The sequence below is a fragment of the Arctopsyche grandis genome, chromosome 6 (genome assembly GCF_051622035.1).
Source record: "Arctopsyche grandis isolate Sample6627 chromosome 6, ASM5162203v2, whole genome shotgun sequence".
Taxonomy (NCBI): Eukaryota; Metazoa; Arthropoda; class Insecta; order Trichoptera; family Hydropsychidae; genus Arctopsyche; species Arctopsyche grandis.
The window spans coordinates 9,966,824-9,987,421 of NC_135360.1; the positions used below are offsets into that span (position 1 = coordinate 9,966,824).

At 32.4% G+C, this 20,598-nt stretch overlaps 2 protein-coding genes across 14 annotated transcripts in view; one reads left to right on the forward strand and one right to left on the reverse strand.

Moving 5' to 3' along the window:
• The first annotated feature begins 1,854 nt into the window (after nt 1–1,854).
• On the forward strand, nt 1,855–5,196 carry P5cr-2 (Pyrroline-5-carboxylate reductase-like 2). Of its 2 annotated transcripts, XM_077433867.1 has the most exons (7): nt 1,855–2,097; nt 2,524–2,613; nt 2,789–2,859; nt 2,935–3,117; nt 4,444–4,653; nt 4,737–4,941; nt 5,017–5,196. In XM_077433867.1, exons 2-7 carry the CDS (start codon nt 2,544–2,546, stop codon nt 5,088–5,090), a joined length of 813 nt encoding a protein of 270 aa, XP_077289993.1. In that variant the 5' UTR covers nt 1,855–2,097; nt 2,524–2,543; the 3' UTR covers nt 5,091–5,196. The 2 variants fall into 2 exon arrangements, with proteins under 2 accessions (XP_077289993.1, XP_077289994.1); XM_077433868.1 differs by lacking the exon at nt 1,855–2,097 and having other exon boundaries at nt 2,504–2,613; nt 5,017–5,174.
• Nucleotides 5,197–6,241: 1,045 nt separating this feature from the next.
• The window catches only part of LOC143912816 (uncharacterized), a 46,971-nt gene continuing 32,614 nt past the window's right edge, over nt 6,242–20,598 (reverse strand). Inside the window, exons 1-10 of one of the 12 annotated variants that reach the window (XM_077432227.1) lie at nt 16,016–16,100; nt 12,605–12,744; nt 10,129–10,311; nt 9,889–10,053; nt 9,183–9,356; nt 8,116–8,414; nt 7,900–8,041; nt 7,671–7,802; nt 6,889–7,581; nt 6,242–6,813 (exon numbers count right to left, since the gene is read on the reverse strand). In XM_077432227.1, coding sequence (XP_077288353.1) covers nt 6,551–6,813; nt 6,889–7,581; nt 7,671–7,802; nt 7,900–8,041; nt 8,116–8,414; nt 9,183–9,356; nt 9,889–10,053; nt 10,129–10,311; nt 12,605–12,683 — 2,130 coding nt within the window. In that variant the 5' untranslated portion in view covers nt 12,684–12,744; nt 16,016–16,100 and the 3' untranslated portion in view covers nt 6,242–6,550. Of the gene's footprint in view, nt 6,814–6,888; nt 7,582–7,670; nt 7,803–7,899; nt 8,042–8,115; nt 8,415–9,182; nt 9,357–9,888; nt 10,054–10,128; nt 10,312–12,604; nt 12,745–15,914; nt 16,102–20,598 lie in introns of those variants that run through there. The other 11 variants (XM_077432229.1, XM_077432226.1, XM_077432228.1 and 8 more) reach the window with 11 other exon arrangements.

A 20,598-nucleotide genomic window follows, 5' to 3' on the forward strand; every position in this document is an offset into this window, starting at 1 on the left:
TGCACCAATTGAAAACATAAAATAATTTATCTTACATATGTATTTATGTGTAATGATATAAAAACGGAGCGAGTCTGTGGTTACGATACTACACCAGAGCCTGGATTTTCTCTTGGCGGCCCTAATTAGTATAGTAATAATTAAATTAACATTATATTCACATATAATAAGAATTACAATATATGTATAAACACAATAATCACTGAGATGATGAATTACCCATTATATAAAACTTGCTTTGAGATTACTCATGCTCGCGGCTGACGAGAAGGGGGGAAAGTTGGGTTAAAGTTCCAGGGCCCGGACTACTCGAAGGGCCTCGTGTCGGGGCGTTCGACTGACTGATATTGATATTTTATATGATTCTACATAAACATACATATACATTTTAATTTAATGCTATTTAATGATCCATGCATTCTTTGTGACCACTTAAAATTGGGGTCTACCTCACGGGACCGAAAGTGAAAAGGTCGAAAAAGCAAATATCGGAAGGCAAAGATCTTAAGAGGGCTGGACAGCAGCGCCTTGTCCATACAAACGTACTATACTTCTCCCTTCCTCAATTATGGCACTAGAGAAATTATTTTTTAATATGCTATGGATATCCACCATTGGGGTGCATCTATCGTTTTATTTTTTTGATTAATTATTTTTTATAGGAACTAGGAGCCGCCAAACATCTATAAAATCGCCTCTTTTTTACACCCACGAAACGAGTCCAGCGTGCTTATTTAACGGTCGATTTTAAATAAAATACGCCGATATATGCACAGAAAGTATCTTTCTCATACCGATGATGAATTTTTTTTAAAAATTGGTCCAGTTTCGGAGGAGAAAATAGGAGAATACGAAACCTCGATTTTGTCAATTTAAAATACGTTTTATCTGGTCGAAGCGCAACTGTCGCATTCACTCAATATATATATTGATATATATTGTCGCATTCACTCAATAATTACATACACTCAATATATATATTGAAGAAAGGAACGGTAACAAAATTAAGGTTTCGGGTGTAAAGCCCTCTTAAGTCGAAAGATCAAAAAAAAAGGGTGCATGGTAAACGGTACTACGTATATATATCAGTGGCATGCGGTGAAATTATCTCTCTTTTTGTTATACAGCCTTGTTTAATGTGCGCGCGCAGGATATGGGAGGAAAAGCCTGTTCCTCTTCTTCCTGTTGTATCCTGCTCGCGCAAATTAAATGAGGATGTACAACGGGGGGAGAGAGACTTTTACTGTACGCCACTGATATATATACTAACCGTTTTTAATATGTAAAATAAACGAATATTTTCGACTTTTTCACGGTCATCCATAAAATTGTACCTGTTTTATCACAATTTCTTATTCAATTATTTTGAAAAATAAGAACCAACATATAGGTATTTTTCTAATAGTTCTGATAGAAAGATAATTTTTTTAGTTTGTCATAGGGCCTCAGAATTATTTTTCCAGGGTCCGGGATTCCTGTCGGCAGCCCTGCTTATGCTACGTTTTATAAAAATATTCTTCAGTAGTTCATGGCAGATGTTCTATAAAAGTGCTATAAGATTTACAGGTAAATATGAAATTAAATTGAACGAATGTGTTACAGTACTTTTGTTGCATATGAAATATATTATACTATATTTGATAAAAAGGTAACTGCCCCTTTCACAAACATAATTCTTATTAGAAATTCAACAAATAATCATATACTAGTGATTCAAAAGGACTGCCACACTACTGTTTATATTTATGGTAAAAATGTAAATATTACAATAAGAATAAACAATAGATAAATTTATAGAAAGTATTGTAAATGTACGAACGTTACACATATTCAGGAAAAATAATCGTCTATTGTAATTGTGTAACGTGTGTTTATGAAATATTATCAATCATGGATGTTTGTCGATCGGCAGTATCCAAGCGTTAGTCTGCGTAGACGGGTTGAAGCGTACAAGTACTATCAGTTGTGAAGATACGCACATCTTCGAACAACTAGTTCATTGCGAATAAATATTCGCACGTAGAATAAATATTCTTGTTGTTGTTTACAATAGGGTGATTTCTGCTCGTTGAAATTCTTCATACTTCAGAAACACGGGTAAGATATTGAACGTCGAGAGCGTCGTTTTGAATTTGAAGAGTGCTAAACTTCAAAGTTAGATTGTATTTATCGAAGATAATGCCTGTAGAAGTATTGTAATTAAATAACATTATGTAAACAGAGTGTGAATATTTTAAAACTATTCATTCGTTGGCTAAATGTATATATTTCACAATATTGGTAAAGTTATCTTATGGTATTTATTTGTGTACTTCAATCGATTGTAAAATTTTATATTGACCTTTAGGTTACAAGATTACGTTTTAGTCAACATGACTGGTGATAATATGAACTGTTTCAAATGTTTTGTAATATTTTAGAGTTTGTTTTGTATATGTTTTTACAATCTTGATGGATTTTAGGTCTATTTTACCATCGGATCATGAGCAAGGTACTTAAATGATTTAAATATGATTATTTTAGGTATTGTTGTTTAGAGAAAAATGCTGAAAATAGGATTTCTTGGTGGTGGATGTATGGCGAACGCTCTAGCTAAAGGTTTCATGGCTGCTGGTGAGTAATTGAATAGTTTTTTCTTTAGTAAAATCGGTCAATAAACTAAAATTCCAATTAAAAGAATACTACATATAAAATTGATATCTTATCAGTCAAACAAAACAAGCAGATATCAAATATTATCATATGATGAACTTCTAATACAATTTTTAAAAATAAATATTCTTTCCAGGTTTAGCTAAGGCTGAAAATATCATAGCAAGTGTTCATCCTTCTGATTTGAAGAGCGCGACTGACTTTAAGGTCTTCTGAATGTGACTGCTTATTTATTTATATCCGTAATCTGAGGAAGAAATTTGACTTGATATTTGGTTTTAGGCATTGGGTGCTGAGGCTATTTTCGAAAATATTCCCGTTGTTGATAAATCTAACGTTGTTGTTATATCGGTGAAACCGCACATAGTTCCTACTGTGCTGAAGGAAGTGTACTGCGTTAATAATATAAAGGAGAAGCTATTCATCTCTATAGCCATGGGTGTGACTCTCAGATCATTGGAGGAGGTAAAGTATAATATAATATAAGCATAAATGAACGTACTCGTAGTTCTTCAAAACATATCTAATCCACCAGAGTAATATTTTCATCATTGCAACTTAACAAGTTTTTTTTTGACTAAATTGGGTTTTAATATAGTTTTCTGCAAAGAATATTTAGTCCACAAACTTACTATGCATTTTGACCACCGTAGTTAACTTAATAATTTTTTTTATTGTGATTTAAAATCAAACTTACTAACATATGTATGTATAACGTATATCATCATATATGCATAGAATCGCTCTCAGCCTCTAAAAATGTTGATACAAAAACTCTGCGCTGCAGAGTTTGTCAGCTGTTTGCTTTTGTTTGCTCAGTTATTCTCAGTTTTTTTTCTCACTCTTTTGTCTCTCTTCTGAATTTCCGTCTCTCTCTTCGATGGCTCGCTTTTAGACGATACTTTTGTTAGCAATGACCATTTGTATGTATATAATATCGCTATTATGTCTGTCAGTCTGTCTGAGATAACGCTCGCCGTAATTTAATAGTCGTTTCGATTCGAAATACATATGTTTGTACGTCACAGCTAAACCACTGCTAAAACGAATATACGAATTAATTAATTTTTTGAATTTAATTATGTTTTCTATCGGTGTTTTATATTGTTTATATGTAGGTAGTTTTTACCATTTTTTTAATATTAAACAATTAAATATAAATATTAAATTAAATATATTTAAAAGGTATTCGAAAAAAATTCAACCGCGTGGGGATCAAACACATGACCGTCGACACATTTATTTTAATTTTTTTTTGTTTAATAACTTAATATGCCAACACCTATGCGATGATATTTCATCGGGTACAACACTAGTTAGAAATATTGTCAATATATTACTGACGTGGCTGGATCTGTTTTATTCATTTAAATATAATATGAAAAAAAATATATATATGGAACATTCTGTCAAATATTGTTTTATATTAATATTTTATAATTCAATTATTTTATATTTAGACTTAATTCTACCTAATAGAACCAATCCATACAAATATTAACCATCCCAAAACTTCATCAATCTTTTCTGCACAATTTATAAGTATGAAATTTAATTAATATAAATTAAACAATAGAATATCACAATATAGTAAAATCTCGTTATATTGACCTTGAAAGACTTCATTTTTATGCTGAATATTTGTTAAACTAAAATAAAGAACGGGAAAGTATGAAATAATTTTGTTTGGGACTAAAAATAATTCGTCGTACTAGACTTTTTATTATTTCAGTATTTGTTATAACGGAATCTAAATTACTTAGCTAATCTAGTGATCCATCTTTTGTATAGAAACTGCCAGGATGCAGAGTCGTACGAGTCATGCCCAACACAGGTGTGATGGTACGCACAGGAGCAGCCGTACTATCACCCGGTACCAAAGCCAATCCTCAGGATTTGAAATTGGTTCAAGACCTCTTCTCAGCGGTTGGAACTTGTGACCAAGCTCCAGAATCCATGTTGGACGCAGTAACGGCCCTCAGCGGCTCAGGACCAGCATATGTAACACTACCATTTCACATGTACTAATTTTTTTATATATTTTTTAGGATTGTGTATGAGCTTTGTCGTGTTTAATTTTCTAGGCTTACATGTTAATTGAAGCCATGGCTGATGGTGGCGTGAAGATGGGTCTTCCCAGGGACCTTGCTCAAAGACTGGCCGCACAGACCGTAGCTGGAGCCGGAAAGATGGTGATAGACCAAAAAGTTCACCCCGCACAACTGAGAGACAACGTAACAAGTCCAGGTGGTTCTACAGCAGCTGCACTGCATCACTTGGAGAAGTGTGGTTAGTAAAGTGAACAATTGCTGCATATACAAGTGCTTTTTTATTATGATTTATTCAATATTATGTGTGTTTTAGCATTCCGGGGTGCTGTCGTAGGTGCCGTGGAAGCTGCCACAGAAAAATGTAGACAAGTAGCAGCCAAAGAATAAAATGTTATGCTTTATATTATAAATTTTTTTTAATGTTTTCAACATTTTGAATTTTTATTAAAAACCCATTCAAACCTGTCCTGCAAAATATGAGATTTCAAATGTGATGATTTGTATTTTACCTAGAGTTAAATAGTTTACAGTCTTATCAATTTGGCTGATATACATATGTATAGTTTGAGTGAAGCAGCAGCAATATTTAGGCGCACTGCAATCAACTCTTTAGTTTTGCTCGATGAATTGGGAGGAGGAACATCTACATACATATGGCCTAGCTGCTATGGTGGCTTCCGCAGTTGAAGATTTGAGTGGCAGGGGATGTCGCACAGTGTTTTCAACTCATATTTTGTGTAAAATCATTATGTGTAATGATGATATTTGGTACTTATGTACATAAGTTTGATCATAGGTGTCGCCTTGGGTAACCTGTAGTGGCACCTATGGTTGGCGTTAATATATAATAGATAATAAATAAATAATCAATATTTGACTCACTACCGATGAGCCAGTAATAGAAGCATGTTATAATATGTATGTGTGCAGACCTCGTCGACAAGGACTATTATTTGAAATGCCAGTGGGGTTTGTCTATCATGTTAAATCTCAATTACTTTACACATAATACGAATGAGTGAGACAAATTCACTAAAGCAATACTAATTCAATATTAAAAGGATTCGTTGCTTGCTTGCATTGTCTAAGGGCCAGATACCAATTATGAAATTGGGTGACCGGAAAAATGCACTCGAGATAGTGCTACACTCTCGAGACATCCAAACTTTCAAAGACGCTCAAGGAGATGCTCAATAGAATTCCACAAAAAACTGTCAAGGGGTATTTGTATGTTATCCGAGGGTCAGTGGCGTAACTAGAAAAATGGACCCGCATGCAAATGTTAGCAAAAGGCCTCCCTTTAGTTTTTTTTTATTTTTAAATTGATTTGATAATTAACTCACATAATTTAAATGTTCTATTTGCTCGCCTTCAACGTCACAAATTTTGCAATTACATCTTACAAAGACATTTTGGAAGTTTATTCATTGTTTCATCTATTATATTGCTAATTCACTGAGCCTGAGTTGACTCATCGAATTTCTTTTATAATCTTGAAAATAATTTATAAATTTGAAAAATAAAACTATAGTGAATCACGTTATCGAAAATTTAATTTAAAATAAAATAACTTTAAAATAAAATAACCGAATTATATTGCGTAAGTTCTTTTTGAGCGCCTTTGAAAATAATGACTTGTCGAAACTGTGCTACTATTCAGTGCAATTTCGTGCATCTTTCCGGGAACCATGAAATTGATATACAAATAAGCAATATTTTATTAAAAACATTTAATTTCAGATTCATTTATTATTACTTTAATGTTACGTCTAAGGTCATATCATACATTTTGGTCATGTTTATAAAACAGTCTTATATTATAAAATAGCTCATGGAAACATCGACAATCAATCGATGTAGTTTTCCAATTCTTCGTCCTGCACCAAAAACCTCATATCTGGTTGGCTAGAGCTCAAACTGTTCGTCCTAGTCCACCTCTGTCTCAACGAAACGAATCCGTTCGAAACCCTCGCATAATAATTTCCGGCGACTCCTAATTTTATAATCGTACCAGCACTAATTACGAAAACTATCAGCAGAAGAATTAAAATAATCGTTGTTACTGATAAAGCTTGCGATGCACCCTCTTCTTTATCTCCTACATGAGCATCTGAAACATGTATATATTCAATCCAAAATAGAAATCTGTGTTAGAATTTAAAATACTAAGGGATCTGATAGATACCTTGATGATATGTAATCTTCTGGAGCATTTTAGTTGAAATGACGCTTTTTGTTGTTGTAATGATTTCGACGTCATTTTGAATTTTTCCGTTATCGTCTCTTCCATAGTGACCATAATGTTTCGAAAAACTATTCGCCGCATTAGTGGTTGTGGTTTGTATTGCCGTTTTATTCTGCGAAGTAGCTAATTCATCGCTCGTTTTAGTTACGTTTAATCTAACCACATCGTACATGGTATCATTGGTGAAGTAAATGGGCACGGCCACCCTTGGAGCAGTTTTGGTTGATTGATTGTTTAAAATTGGATACAATTTAATAGGGACTGTTGTTTTTGGCAGATTTTTGACAGTAGCCGATTTTGTAACTGCTACAGTTTTTGTTATTATTACAGGTTTTGTGACAACAGGGAGATTTTTAACGATTCGAGTCGTTGTAGTTGGGATCGCCGTCGTTGTCGATATAATTTTCTTTTGCATCATAGTGGTTGGCTTCGTCAACAGAGTCAAAATCATTTTTTGGGTACTGACATTGTTCTGGATTATAGTATCTTTTACTGTAGCTAATTCCGTGGTGATGTCGTCTACTGTTGGAACTTCAGTTGCTGTTTTTTTCAGCGGCGTTGGCAATATCGGTGGTAGACTTGAAGCTTCTTCCATTGTGTCAGTGCTGTCGTAAGAGTTAGTGCTCCAATCGTCTGTGTTATTAATAAAAACAAAAACAAATTTCACACAACTCATTATTGCGTTTATGTTGTCTCCAATAAAGATGTTTTATATTACTTACTGAATAAGCATAAAGCTTTGTAGTCCACGCAACAAGTGTTAAGTATTATGCATCCCACAGTACATTGACAAACTCCATTGTCTTTATCGTCAGTATCGTTTGTAGCAACTCCACATCGATTCAAACATGAATCTAATAAAATGTATAAAAGAGAATAGTTCTTAGTTCAACCTTTTAACATAAATACAACGGTTTGAGTCACCAGAAAGACAGGAGCTTTCTTGCTTACCGGTTAAAGGTACAGTCAAAGGTACTACTGCTGTCTGTTGTTCCGCTCTTATTTCAACACACTGTTCCGATTGCAGAATTTTCACATCATCAATAGCTATATCGCTCACATATCCCGGACCTCGAATACCTTCGATTATGATCTGTAAAACAGTTTACAAATTAGCATACACATATATTTAAAAATAATATTTAAATTGAGTTTTGAATATTATACTTGGAAATTAGTATTCATTTCGTCCAAATCGAAAAATCCTCTGTACCACATGTTGCCTTGATTGCCTCTTTTCTCAAACATGGTATATTTTTGCTTTTGTAAAGAATCATTCATTATAGCGTTAAAATCTAAGTTTTCGGGATGTACGTATACTTTCAAGGCACCAGTCGTTCTGCCATACATATGATAATAAAACACAAAACATCCATTTCGGGTTAAGTTTGATGGAAATATTGGAGATAGAAGACGTGCAGTGTCGTTCTCATTTTTCACGGAACTTTCTATGTACATGTAATAACCTGAAAATAGTGGACAGCATCCATATTAAAATGCTTAACAAAACAATATACATATTGTGCGATCAACTCTTCAATATGACATTTCGTATATTGGGTAATCAAACTGAGAGTAATCCACTCGTTTGACAAGCAATCAATCAACAAGTCAAAAATTGATTTGTACCCAGGGCTCAAAATGAAAATTTTCACGAATGGGAGCGCTCGATTTTCAAAACGTTTCGGTGATTATATCCCAAATGTGAATCGCTAACTGCATAGCCACCGCTACGAAAATCGCTCGTGCGGTTCTCCTGTCGCACGAAAACTCATCGCACAGGAAAATTGCCGTACAGAAAACTACCAGAGTTTGCCAATATATCTAATTGTCATTGAAACGGTTCCAAAAAATTGGCAACCTTACCCATTTTCTCACAAATCTTGAATTTCACTGAATTGTATAAAATGCTGCAAATTTACAAATTTGACCAAAATTGATATGTATTTACTGAATATCACTGAATTGCTTAAAAATGATGCATATTCATAAATTTGACCATAAATATCTTTGTGGGTGTTAATTGATATGTTTTTACTTTGTATAATATTTGTATTAAATGTAAAATGATTCTGGCTAGGACGGCGCATTGGTGGCAAATAAAAATAAATATGTAACTAATAAAATAAAATATGTATATGTATGTATGTATGTATATTCACGCGCTCACGTTCAATTTGAGCCCTGTTTGTACCACTTTAAATCAACCTCAAATTTAAACGGTAAATACACACCTAATTTCCCTTCGCCGAGAGTGTGGTCATAAGAAGGACCAGTGCCGATATGACCACTTGGAGTTTTCAAATTTTTTCTTATCCAGTCAAAATCGTGTTTAGGATCTTGAGCCCATCCACAAAGATCAGGATTTTCAAAATCACAAGTCAGCGATATCGCATCACGTTTAGTGGCTATGGAATACAAAAGAAACAAGATTATTAGGCAATTCTTCGGCAAAGAAGTCTATACAAATTTATTTGACATAGCAGATTTTCAGAGACCAGCAATTGGTTTCTATACTTGTCTACCAGCAATATTAATTGCTTGGGCGTAAAATATTATTCCAAAATTGCACTCGCCAGAGTATTTTTAAGTATAAATTAGATAGTTTCGGTAAAGCAAAGTATGTATGTACGTACGCGTAACGTGACATAATATAAACGCCTATTACGCCAGTTCGACACCATCCGCTTAGCATATCAGAATATGTTTAAGCATTTTTTCAATAGGCAAAAGATAATCAGAACAAAGACGAAAGATTTGTCTTTCGTAGAGTCTCTATTTACGAAAAAATATCGTAGCTCTCAGAGAACATACGAAGACAAGTCTACCGAAATATGTATACATATATCTGCCACAGAGTATGCAATAGGAATACAGTGTTGGAAGATCTTTAAATCACAAAGTAGAAATAGCTATGTACACATGTAGGTACATACGTACATGTACATGTTGGTTGGGTAGTGTTCCAGCTAGTTCCATTACAGTAAGTTTTCATCGATCCTATCAAATCATATCCTGGATTACAGAAGAACATGACGACGGCATTGTAGTTCATATAAAACTGCATACCGTTCTCAAGATTTGGAAACAACACGCATCCGGGCTCTGCCAAAACAAACAATCGTAAAGTTAAAACGTAATTCACATGATATACATGTTTAATTAAAAAAAAAAGATTACTAGAGCAGTAGGCCGAACTAGGGTTCCAAACTCCATTTTTGCACATTGCAAACTTCTCGCCAATCAGCGTGAATCCTTTTTTGCACGTTAAACGAGCCAATTTGTTGTATTTGCGATTGCCATGTCTGACGACGCCATTGACGAGGCTGAGCTTGGGGCAAGTGGAGTAATCTTCGAACGATGCTGAAATTATAAAATTATAATCATTTAAAATTGAAAGATATGTACGTTCGAGCCTTTACATTTGAAAGTGGCAGAAGTCCAATTTTCAGTCCCAAAAACACTATTTGTTATTCGATACTTTTTTTTATTCGATATGTCCATTATCTCGGAATAGAAAAATAAACGTATTATAGGGCACCATTATTTTTAAATATTGTTAAAGGCAAAACATTATATTTAATGTCTTGCGAAATATTTCTCAAAATGAAGAAAAGTGGACTTGTGCCACTTTCAAATATAGCGCCTCATATATGTATGTATTGATCAAAGTAAACTACGTACATACACATGTATGTATGTATGTAGTATACATACATTGAACCATGGTGTTGGATAGGGTTTCTTAAATTTATTCTACTACAGAAAATTTTGACCAACCGTTTTTTCAAAAGAAAAAATGAAACTTTTCAAAAGCGTTTTTTGGTTCCCAGAATTTGCGGAAAATTAGGGTTAGTCTATGTATAAATATTTATCCAGTGAATTCATTCGACTAGAATATCGTGTTGAATATAATAATCGAATTAATTAATCATGCTATTTTTTCGAAACAAAAAACTACTACTTCGGCGTTTTAATACGGTTTTATATAATACAAAAATTTTATGAAATATTGCGAATTATCAAGTATTTGTTTTCGTACTCTTCAAGTGTCTAATTACTGACCAACCCATTACCTTATTTATGTGTTTGAGGAATATAATAAGTATAAAAAACAAAATGTGACAATGACGCACAAATCACATCTGGTCGTAGTGTCATATTGGGGTAACGTGTGAAGACACTGTGGTATATGTGGAATAATAATTAAAATACTAATTAAAAATAAAATAATTATAAATAAAATTAATAATTAAAAATAAATAAATAAATACACAAATAACATGGTTATTAGAAGATTTTCGATACAAGTTTGGAGTGCTAATTTGGGGAAACTCACACAAGAAAAGTTCTACTTCCGGCTGTCGGATTATGTTCAATTTTTTTTCACTATTTAATATCACCATAAATGTTATAAACATAAAATATCAAGAAGATAAAGTTAATTTAAAAGATCAAAATAAAATAATGAAACATTGTTTTAAAAAAAATTACTACTTCTGGCTTACGAATTCTATCCAAAACTTTATCAACTCTAAGTTGAAACACAAATATTACTTTATTATTAATTTAGGGGGCGGGGGGTAGTACCCCCCCATAGCCTTCCCTGGTTAGGTCGTTGTATGAACTAAAGTAGCCATTTTCAAACATTTTCATTTCAAACATACAGAGTATAAAATTTCAACGACTTTTTGAAAATGCACAATCAGTTCTTATAAAAGATTTATAATTAAAAAAGAATTGCGTGTAGAAGTTTAATAGCTTTTGCCAATTTCAAAAATATTGCAAAAAACCTAATTTTATATACAAAATTTATATATTTTTAAATATGAGAGTGAAGATTTTCACAAATTCAAATTTTAATAATACAATAAAAAAGGTAATATAGATATTATATATCAAAGTTAAAACCCGAGGATTACATACATATGTAGTATCAAGGCCGACGAGAGGGGGGGGGGGGGGGTGGAAGCTGGGGTTAAAGTTCCAGGGCCCGGACTATTTGAGGGGTCCCGTGTTGGGACGTTCGACTGATCGATATTGATATTTTATGTTATTCTACATAAAAATACATATATTTCTTTAATGCTAAATTTTTATTATGTTTCGTCCATTTTTATTATTTGTGTCCATGTGAAATCGTACCTGTTTCTTATACGATTATTTAAAAAAATACCATTTAACATATACAGTACCGTACATGGAAATCGCATCAGCTCTAAATATTTTGAATTCTCGAAATTTCTCGGTAGAAGGTCCCCTAGTTTCTAAAATACTATTTTTTTTATTATTCAAAGCGGTAATATTTCGATCATTTTGAGGTATTCTATTAAGTTCTTGTGCGAATTTCGAGTGAGTAGCACGTTTCCTCAAAAATAATCGAGAAACGGAGTAGGTATTTTTCTAATATTTCTGATAGATATTTCGCATATTAAAAATATATCTATAAGATTTTATTTTTGGTTTGTTATGGGGAATGGAATTATTTTTCCCGGGCCCGGGATTCCTCTCGGTGGCCCTGCATAGGATTACTTACTCACTGAAAAATTATTAAAAGTAAAGATTTACTCAATCTCTCATGAAGGTTTATTAACTGGAATAAGGAATCAAAACACATACATACATATAAAAAAATAATATATAAATAAATAATTACCAACGACCGCAACATCACCGACTAACAAAATATACAAAACAACACAAAAAAATTTTTGCAGCACACATGGAAACTTCATTTTTTTAGATTCACTTTCGATAAAACTTATTGGTTTTTATTAATATAAAAAAAACATAAATCTATCACATACAAAAAAAGCTTCACTTCACACATCTACATATAACTGCGGCAACTTTTCACCGAGGAAAAGTTTCAAGCCCACCGAGAACAAACTGCCCTCAAGACACCGCATTGGAACATCATCATCATCATCACCAATCAACGCGACGTATTTATTACACATACAAAATACACCCTTATTGAAAACGACCGAAAAGACGAGAGGTAGGCCTAAACAGTTTCAGACCAGTTACATGTTTCGTCACGACTGCGATGGTCAACTGTTGGACTAGAAGGACTCGTACATTCATACATATAACATATCACTATTGTCATAAATGGGGGGGGGGGGGGTACTCAGTTGCGATAAACGTCGACCGACGGAAGTCAATCGGGAATATCAGTGTGTGGTATTTCCTGCCAAAAGCTCTGGAGTGTGTGGATATTTCAGATGTAAAAATGTGTACGTTATTATTGTGCGAGAACAAATAATAATTGCTGTTGCGATAAGTTATCGTTGCAACTGTGGGGATTTACAGAAACAGCTTCCACGTGACATTGAAATGTATATTTGTGTACCCTTGTGATAATTTGTTCGTTTGTAATGTGATATGTTGAAAGTTTTGAGTGGAAAAATTACGACCCAACTATTTTTTAATCTTTTGCATTAAGATTAGATGCATAAATATATGTATGTATGTATGTATGTATACATATTTCATGAGCTAATCTATTGGTCAGAATTTGATTCGAACACAAAAGTTTTGTATTTGAAATGTTTCACAAATCAATGTATCGTCTCAATGTCCCATTTTAATTAATTTAGCAGTAGAAAGAAAAAAAAACAATTTTCCAGCTGTTCACGGCTACATGCAGTTACCGATACGTAGTGTGCTAGTATGAATAGACCTTTAAAAGTGTGCTACGCATGAAAACTCGTCGATAAGGAACGGCGGTCGGTTTCTGTTTGGACAAAAAATGGGTTCACTATTGTCAATTTCTATTATCAACCTTTTTTATTTGTTCTCTAACTTTGTAGGACAATAGTAATTGATAATAGTTAACCCTCTTTCCTGGGAAATGGAAACGCCACTGCCGAACTCTACTCGTCGACCTATAGGAATGTATATTTACTTTATACTCTATCGATCTCACATCCTTCAAATATTATTTATAATATCTTCACTGCTTAAAACATTTTCTCGTAAATATTTTTTTAACATACTGCAGTTTCTTTTTTTTGTCTTTCAATTATTTTTTTCCAAAATTTTATTACTAACTTTATTTTAATTACTACCCATTTGTATTGTATTGTATTATTTTTCTTTTTTCTTTTCTTTGTGTAAAATGGTAATTTTTTTTGACCGTATAAATAAATAAGATCTTCAACATATTTGTGTCCAGTATTATTTATTTCCTTGATGAATCACTCAAAGAAGTTTGGAGCTATGCATGCTTGGCATAACGAGGATATATGTATAAGAAACGGAATACGCATGTACATAGGTGAGAAGTATAACAAGGGAAATACATATGTATATAATGGAGAGTGTGAAGAGATTAAAAAAATTGCGCAAAACAGATACGAATGCAAACGTATTGGAGGGGCCCTCATCCAGTCGCGGATGGTAAATGATGATAATGATGATGACTCAATGAATGTTCGATATAAAATTTATTTATATTTATTAATAATACTGAGCAACAATTATAAATGTGTAAGAAAAAAGTATATTTTTGACTATTGAAATTCGCTAGATTTTAATCATAATTATAAACAATAAAACATCATAATGAATAGAAAAAACATCCGACTATTGATTTCAATATTACATTTTACACAGCAAAAATCTATAATTAATTGCGCATTTTTTTAAGCGTCCATATCTCATAAATGAGAAGATAACAACAAAAATCATTGTCATGTTCAAATTTAATAGGTCAAATTTAGTAAATATTGAATAGTCTCCGCTTTGTTAATTACTTTATATATGTATGTACGTAATAGCAATAGATGAAGTTTTTTTTGCTCAGTTTAATTATACACAATAATAATTTACCCTCTTGGTCAGTCGATATAAACTTTATATATATTTTTTAATTAGTTAAAAGTACGAATTAAGGGTGTATTATAAAAATAACTTTGCTCCTTAGAACAAATCATTTGCGCGTTAGAATGAAAGAAATTGAACATTAAATAAATATATTTCTGTTAAATAAAAAATGTTTCATCGAGCAATATTTTATTTGAACAGAATCAAATAAAAAAAAAATTCGATCATTTCACAAGTATAGTGTGTGCGTAGTTAAAGGTAGAATTAAAAAAACTGCCATGATTTTAATTAAAAAAAATTTGCAGTTTAATGATTACAACAAGAAATGTTGTAATTTTTTAAATGGAAAAAAAAGTATTTTTATATTTATTTATTATAGATTTTTGTCTTTTTGCTTATTTTATTTTTAAGACTCAAAAAATATTATATTAAAAGAACATAAGACTTTTTGTATTATTTTTTTTTATAATCTATTTTTTTTTGTTTTTTCTATTGCTGTTTTTTTATATATTAGAAATTATTTTTAAATTGCAAATTTATATTTTTAAACAATATAATATATTTTTTTAATTCACACAAATTTTATGAAATGCTTACGATAAATGCGCATTTAAATTATGATATTTAGAAATTTAATTAAAACATTGCGTAGATATGTACACAAATATTGATATTTGAAGAATATTTGAATATAAAATTAGATTAATTAATAAAAAAAAAATTATTTAAAAATAAATTATGATATTTAGAAATTTAATTAAAACATTGCGTAGTCCTCATCAGATACATAATACAAATATTTACTACTTGTGAGTTGTATTGTGATTTAACACTTGTATAGTCTTGAAAAGTAAGCTGCGATATAAATATTTTAGTTTAAGACAAAGTCGTTGTATGTAATTATTTCCCGGTCATTCCCGCCCGTCCCGTAACGGGATAAAATATGGACGAAATACTTGCATCGGGCGTGAAAATACTTTTGGGATGGCTCTCTGCCAATCTACCGGCACACTCTCGGTCAATTTTAACACCATTTTATTTGTTTTTTATATACATATACATATGTATAATATATACATATATATATATATATATATATATATATATATATATATATATATATATATATATTTTACATGTGATCGATTCACAACAAATAAACGCAATTGGTAAAGTTGCAGCGACCACGACGGTAGGACACACAATTAATTTGGTTTAAAACTCTGTTCTACACGACCATTTTAATTCGCCGAATTATTTACACTGATACAATTAGCATTGCAGCAAAAATGTCTCGATGTTTTAGAAAGACTGGTTGAACTGAAATTCTCAAATTAAACTGAAGCCAGTTGTAAAATTTTATGTATTTTCAGTAGGCGTTCACTTACCTTTGTTTCTCAATTTCGATGTCACTATCAAAACATGTTTAAATGTAAAAACAATATGCTTTGACTTTTAATCTAATATATAATTTCGAAAGAGACTTTGCATATATGTATGTATATATGTGTATATGCATATATGTAACCTTGGTTGGTTGGTTCGTAGACAACACATTCGATTTATTTTTTTTTAGATTCATAGGCACCGATTCGATTTTTTTCGATTCAAAGGATTTGAATCGAAAAATTTCGCTCGGGGGGTGAAGGCGCCGGGGGCGCAGGCACCGGATTCTGGTATACATATAATTTCAAAAGAGACTTAGTATAATATATAGATATGTTATTTTGTTCGTGACAGTCAATTTAATAAAAAAAAAATGAGTATTCAAATAAATTTATATGAAATAAAACTATTCAAATAAATTTAATAAAATGTTTACTATAAGATTAGTCATGTTTAAGCGGTTTATATTACAAATACCACTAGTATAATATATACTATATAGAAATCAACTAAAAACCACTAGTATAATATATATACATACATATAGGAATCACAATATTAATTAATATAAGCATGCACATGTAGATATGTTTGTATGTATGTGGGTATAGTATCTGGAAATAATTAAGCTAAAATATTTGATATCGCAAAAACGCTGCAAATTATAATTAATAACGCTATATCACAGGACTGCAGTCATTCAAAACTATGATTTCAACTTCGGTTTTATGTTTATTTATTTTGCATTACTTTTGATTGCACATCTATTTACTATTCAGATTAAATTTAGAACCGCTAGGAATTTAAAAATAGTTAATCTATGTATCTTTCGTCATCCAATTCAATTTGAAGATTAAAAGTAAGTATAGTGATTTCGAATTTACACACAACTCTGATTATACATACGTATTTATGCATAAAATAAAAATATAATTCGTTCACTTAGATTATTTTTACAGGATGTGAAAAAGATTGTTAACTAGAGATATACGTACGTATTTAATTATCCGATCTAGGAATCGTTATCACATATTTGAAAAGGAAGTGGTCGATAATGCATTTTGAATAGTAAAAATAATATATTTATTTTATCGTTACGTATACAGTTTAAGCAGTTGTACAAACACTTTAAATTGTATTTAAAATCACATTGTACGAATTTTAAATTTGAAAAAGAGTCTTGCTTTTCGTGAGCGTATCTCATCTCGAATCTTTCGGCCGAATGATACGGGGAAAATTTATTGCCTCACTCAAGTTCTGTAAAAGTTAAAAATATACCTCGCGCCAAATGGTTATAGCTTTTCAGTTGAATGTTATGGCTGCAAAATGTGTAGAAATTGAATTGCACGAAAAACTTGAAGATTATCTTGGAGAAAGCAGGAAGAGGACGGATGATCTGAAGTGAAATACATATGGGTGAAGTATATATGTATTTGACGAAATACACCTTGAAGATTTGACGCATTGACCCATTTTCATCGTTGCATACAAACGTAGATAATAGGAAAATAAAATAGAAAATAGATCAAACTAGACAAAAGTGGGACAAGGTGTGACTTGCCAAAATAGTTTTTCTTTCTGTAAATATAATACTTCCGATAATAGTGCACTTTTCTCACTTTACCGTTACTTTTTTTTATATAATACATACAATACATACATATTATATATGCATGTATACATACATACATACATGTATATTGCATTAATGTATGTAATATACTATTTCAAAATACATATAGGAAAACAATTAAAACTCAAATTATGCATACATATGTATGTACAGAAACATAGCTCAGTGGTCAGTGTGTAATGCTTTCAACTGAGTGGTCATGGATTAATTCCCTGGCTCGGTGTTGCTGACTATACTTTGGATATTTGACTCCACATTGGTCGTTTACTACCAGAGTTTGCCAATTTCTCTGATTTATAGCATCTCGAATTTACTGATATATAATATGCTGTAAAAATGTTTGTATTTCTCGAAATATTAGTATTATTAAATTTGACTATAGATGTCTCTATGATACTGTACAAATATAATTGCTTATCGATGTTTGTAATTGGCTAGGAAGGCACATTAGGGTTTACCTGTTAGGCCTTCTTGGTACATATGTACATATATATATATATATATATATATATATATATATATATATATATATATATATATAATAATAAAATAAAGAAAATAGATAAAAGAATTCATGTGTTTTTTTTTTGTATAATCAAATTTGTTAGTAACAAAAGAAGTAATAATATAATACAATTTAATTTTACCCACACTTATATTTCTTAAAAAAAATAATAACCTCAGTTTCAGGTCAATAAAAAGTTATGAACCAAAATGTACGTAACTTGCTGGCTTATGTATTTTATTTTAATTTATTTTTAGCATAATGTCATTACGGGATTGCCCCAAGGCGAAACCTATGGTCAACTTTGTATTTATGTACTATATATAAATTTATATTATAAATTTGGAATTAAATTCAAATAATGATGACAAATGAGGATAACCCTTTCCACAACGATCGACCTGGAGTCACATATATCTAAGGTCTGGCCAGCAATACTCGATCAGCGCTTGAACCTGTGACCCCTCAGCTGTTAGCATTATACGCTAAACATTGAGCTACGTTACTGGTCACATTTGTACATATGTATGTATGTGGTTACTAAAAAAAAAATAGTATTTTCACATTGATGATAAGTATATAAAATCCACATCATCAGAATTTGTCACCTGGCTTTATTATTGTCGATGCTGTTCCATGTAAAACTGGCACCACCAAAAATTCATTCTATCTACCGAAATCCCATTTTCCATTCAGTCGACTCCACAAGGCAACTGAAAACCACCGTAGAAAACTTCATTAAATAGTATGTAAATAATAAGCCAGTAGTATGGCTCGGTAGTTGGGCTTTTGCTTAGCGCCGAGAGGACGTTGGGTTCGATCCCGATCGACCTCGATTGAAAATAATTAATTAATAATAATAAGAGTATTTTCTGTAATGCTGCTAGTCAGACTGGGATATTTGTGACTCCAGGTCGATCGTTTCCTATCAGAATTTGACAATTTTTTTTGATTTCATTGTTGAAACGGTTCCTAATTAAATTGGCTAAAAACCTTCATACCTACTAAGTCACCACTATGTAATTATATACACTGTGATTAATGTACAATAAAAACATATTTACAAATTCATAGGTGTCTCGTTAATTTCGAGTTTTCAGTGTCTCGTAATTCAGTGACTCGTGTAATAAAAATGCTGCATTGTTTGTAATTGACCAGGAAGGCGCATTGGGGTTTTCCTGTTAGGCCTTCTTGGTATATTTGTATATGTAAAAAATAAAAATAAAAATAAAATAAAAATGACAAATATATTGAAGTAGTGCTTCTCATACTTATAGTTTTATTTTAATCCTAATAGGAAAAAGCGAGAATTATTACTTGAAATTCAAGATTTAAAATAAATAGTCATATACCGTGCTACTGTAAATTTTGTGAGTGAATCATGAAACGATAGTGAATCACCGTCGAATCAAATATTGGGTGTAAAGGCGCCACAATGTCATAAGAGGGTTAAGCACCTGCATTCGCAGAAGCATCGATGTTGGGACGCTTATAGAAGAGATGAGATATTTATAGGCGGGAAAATGCGGAACAATATTGCGAAGGTGTATTAAGACCCGCCAGAGAAACAGCCTATAAAATTTTATGTCGAAAAGCGTCATTAGACATTTCTCGTATTTTTATCGCTCTTATTTGTGCTCGGAGATGGGAAACGAAACCGAGCAAAAGTCGGATGCGGAGGGGGGGGGGGGGGGGGAGAGTGGTCGTTCTAGCGGAGCCGTCGGTTGGCAGACGTGCGCGTTCAGGTGTGTTCGGTGTTGGTCAACGTGGCGGCAGTAAAAATGCGCGCGTCCGGCTGACCAGCCGCTATATTTAGAGCGCCACCTATTAATAATTGGAAAGGTAACGTGAACCGCCACTGGACAGGAATGCCGCGGGAATGCGCGCCGTTCCAACACTCAACCAATAATAAACGGTACACTGCTCTGGCAACACTGACGAATATCCCCCCCTCCCCAACAGTGGCGTGCGGTGAAATTCTCTCTGTTTTTGTCACACAGCCTTACTTACGTGTGCGCGTGCAGGATACAAGGGGACTCGGTATGTCGTCACCAGTTCCGCTTGTATCCTGCTCGCGCACACGTAAGTAAGGCTGTGTGATAAAAACAGGGAGAATTACACGGCACGTCACTACCCCCCAAGGGAGCATAAGAGTATTTCTCCCTCCGGCCAACCATATACTACATACATAGTTGGCCGCTTTGGTTTTAAAGTTAAAAGTTTAATCTAAGTGTATATACATATGAACAGGGCTGGTCAATTTGGGGATGGATGAAAGGGCTCCCGAAAAATAAAA

Excerpts from the sequence above, each read along its gene's own strand:
- P5cr-2 (XM_077433867.1), top strand. The coding sequence starts at position 2,544 with ATGCTGAAAATAGGATTTCTTGGTGGTGGATGTATGGCGAACGCTCTA. Across the intron at positions 2,614-2,788 it reads TAAAGGTTTCATGGCTGCTG|GTTTAGCTAAGGCTGAAAAT; the intron begins GTGAGTAATTGA and ends TATTCTTTCCAG. Across the intron at positions 4,942-5,016 it reads GCATCACTTGGAGAAGTGTG|CATTCCGGGGTGCTGTCGTA; the intron begins GTTAGTAAAGTG and ends TGTGTGTTTTAG.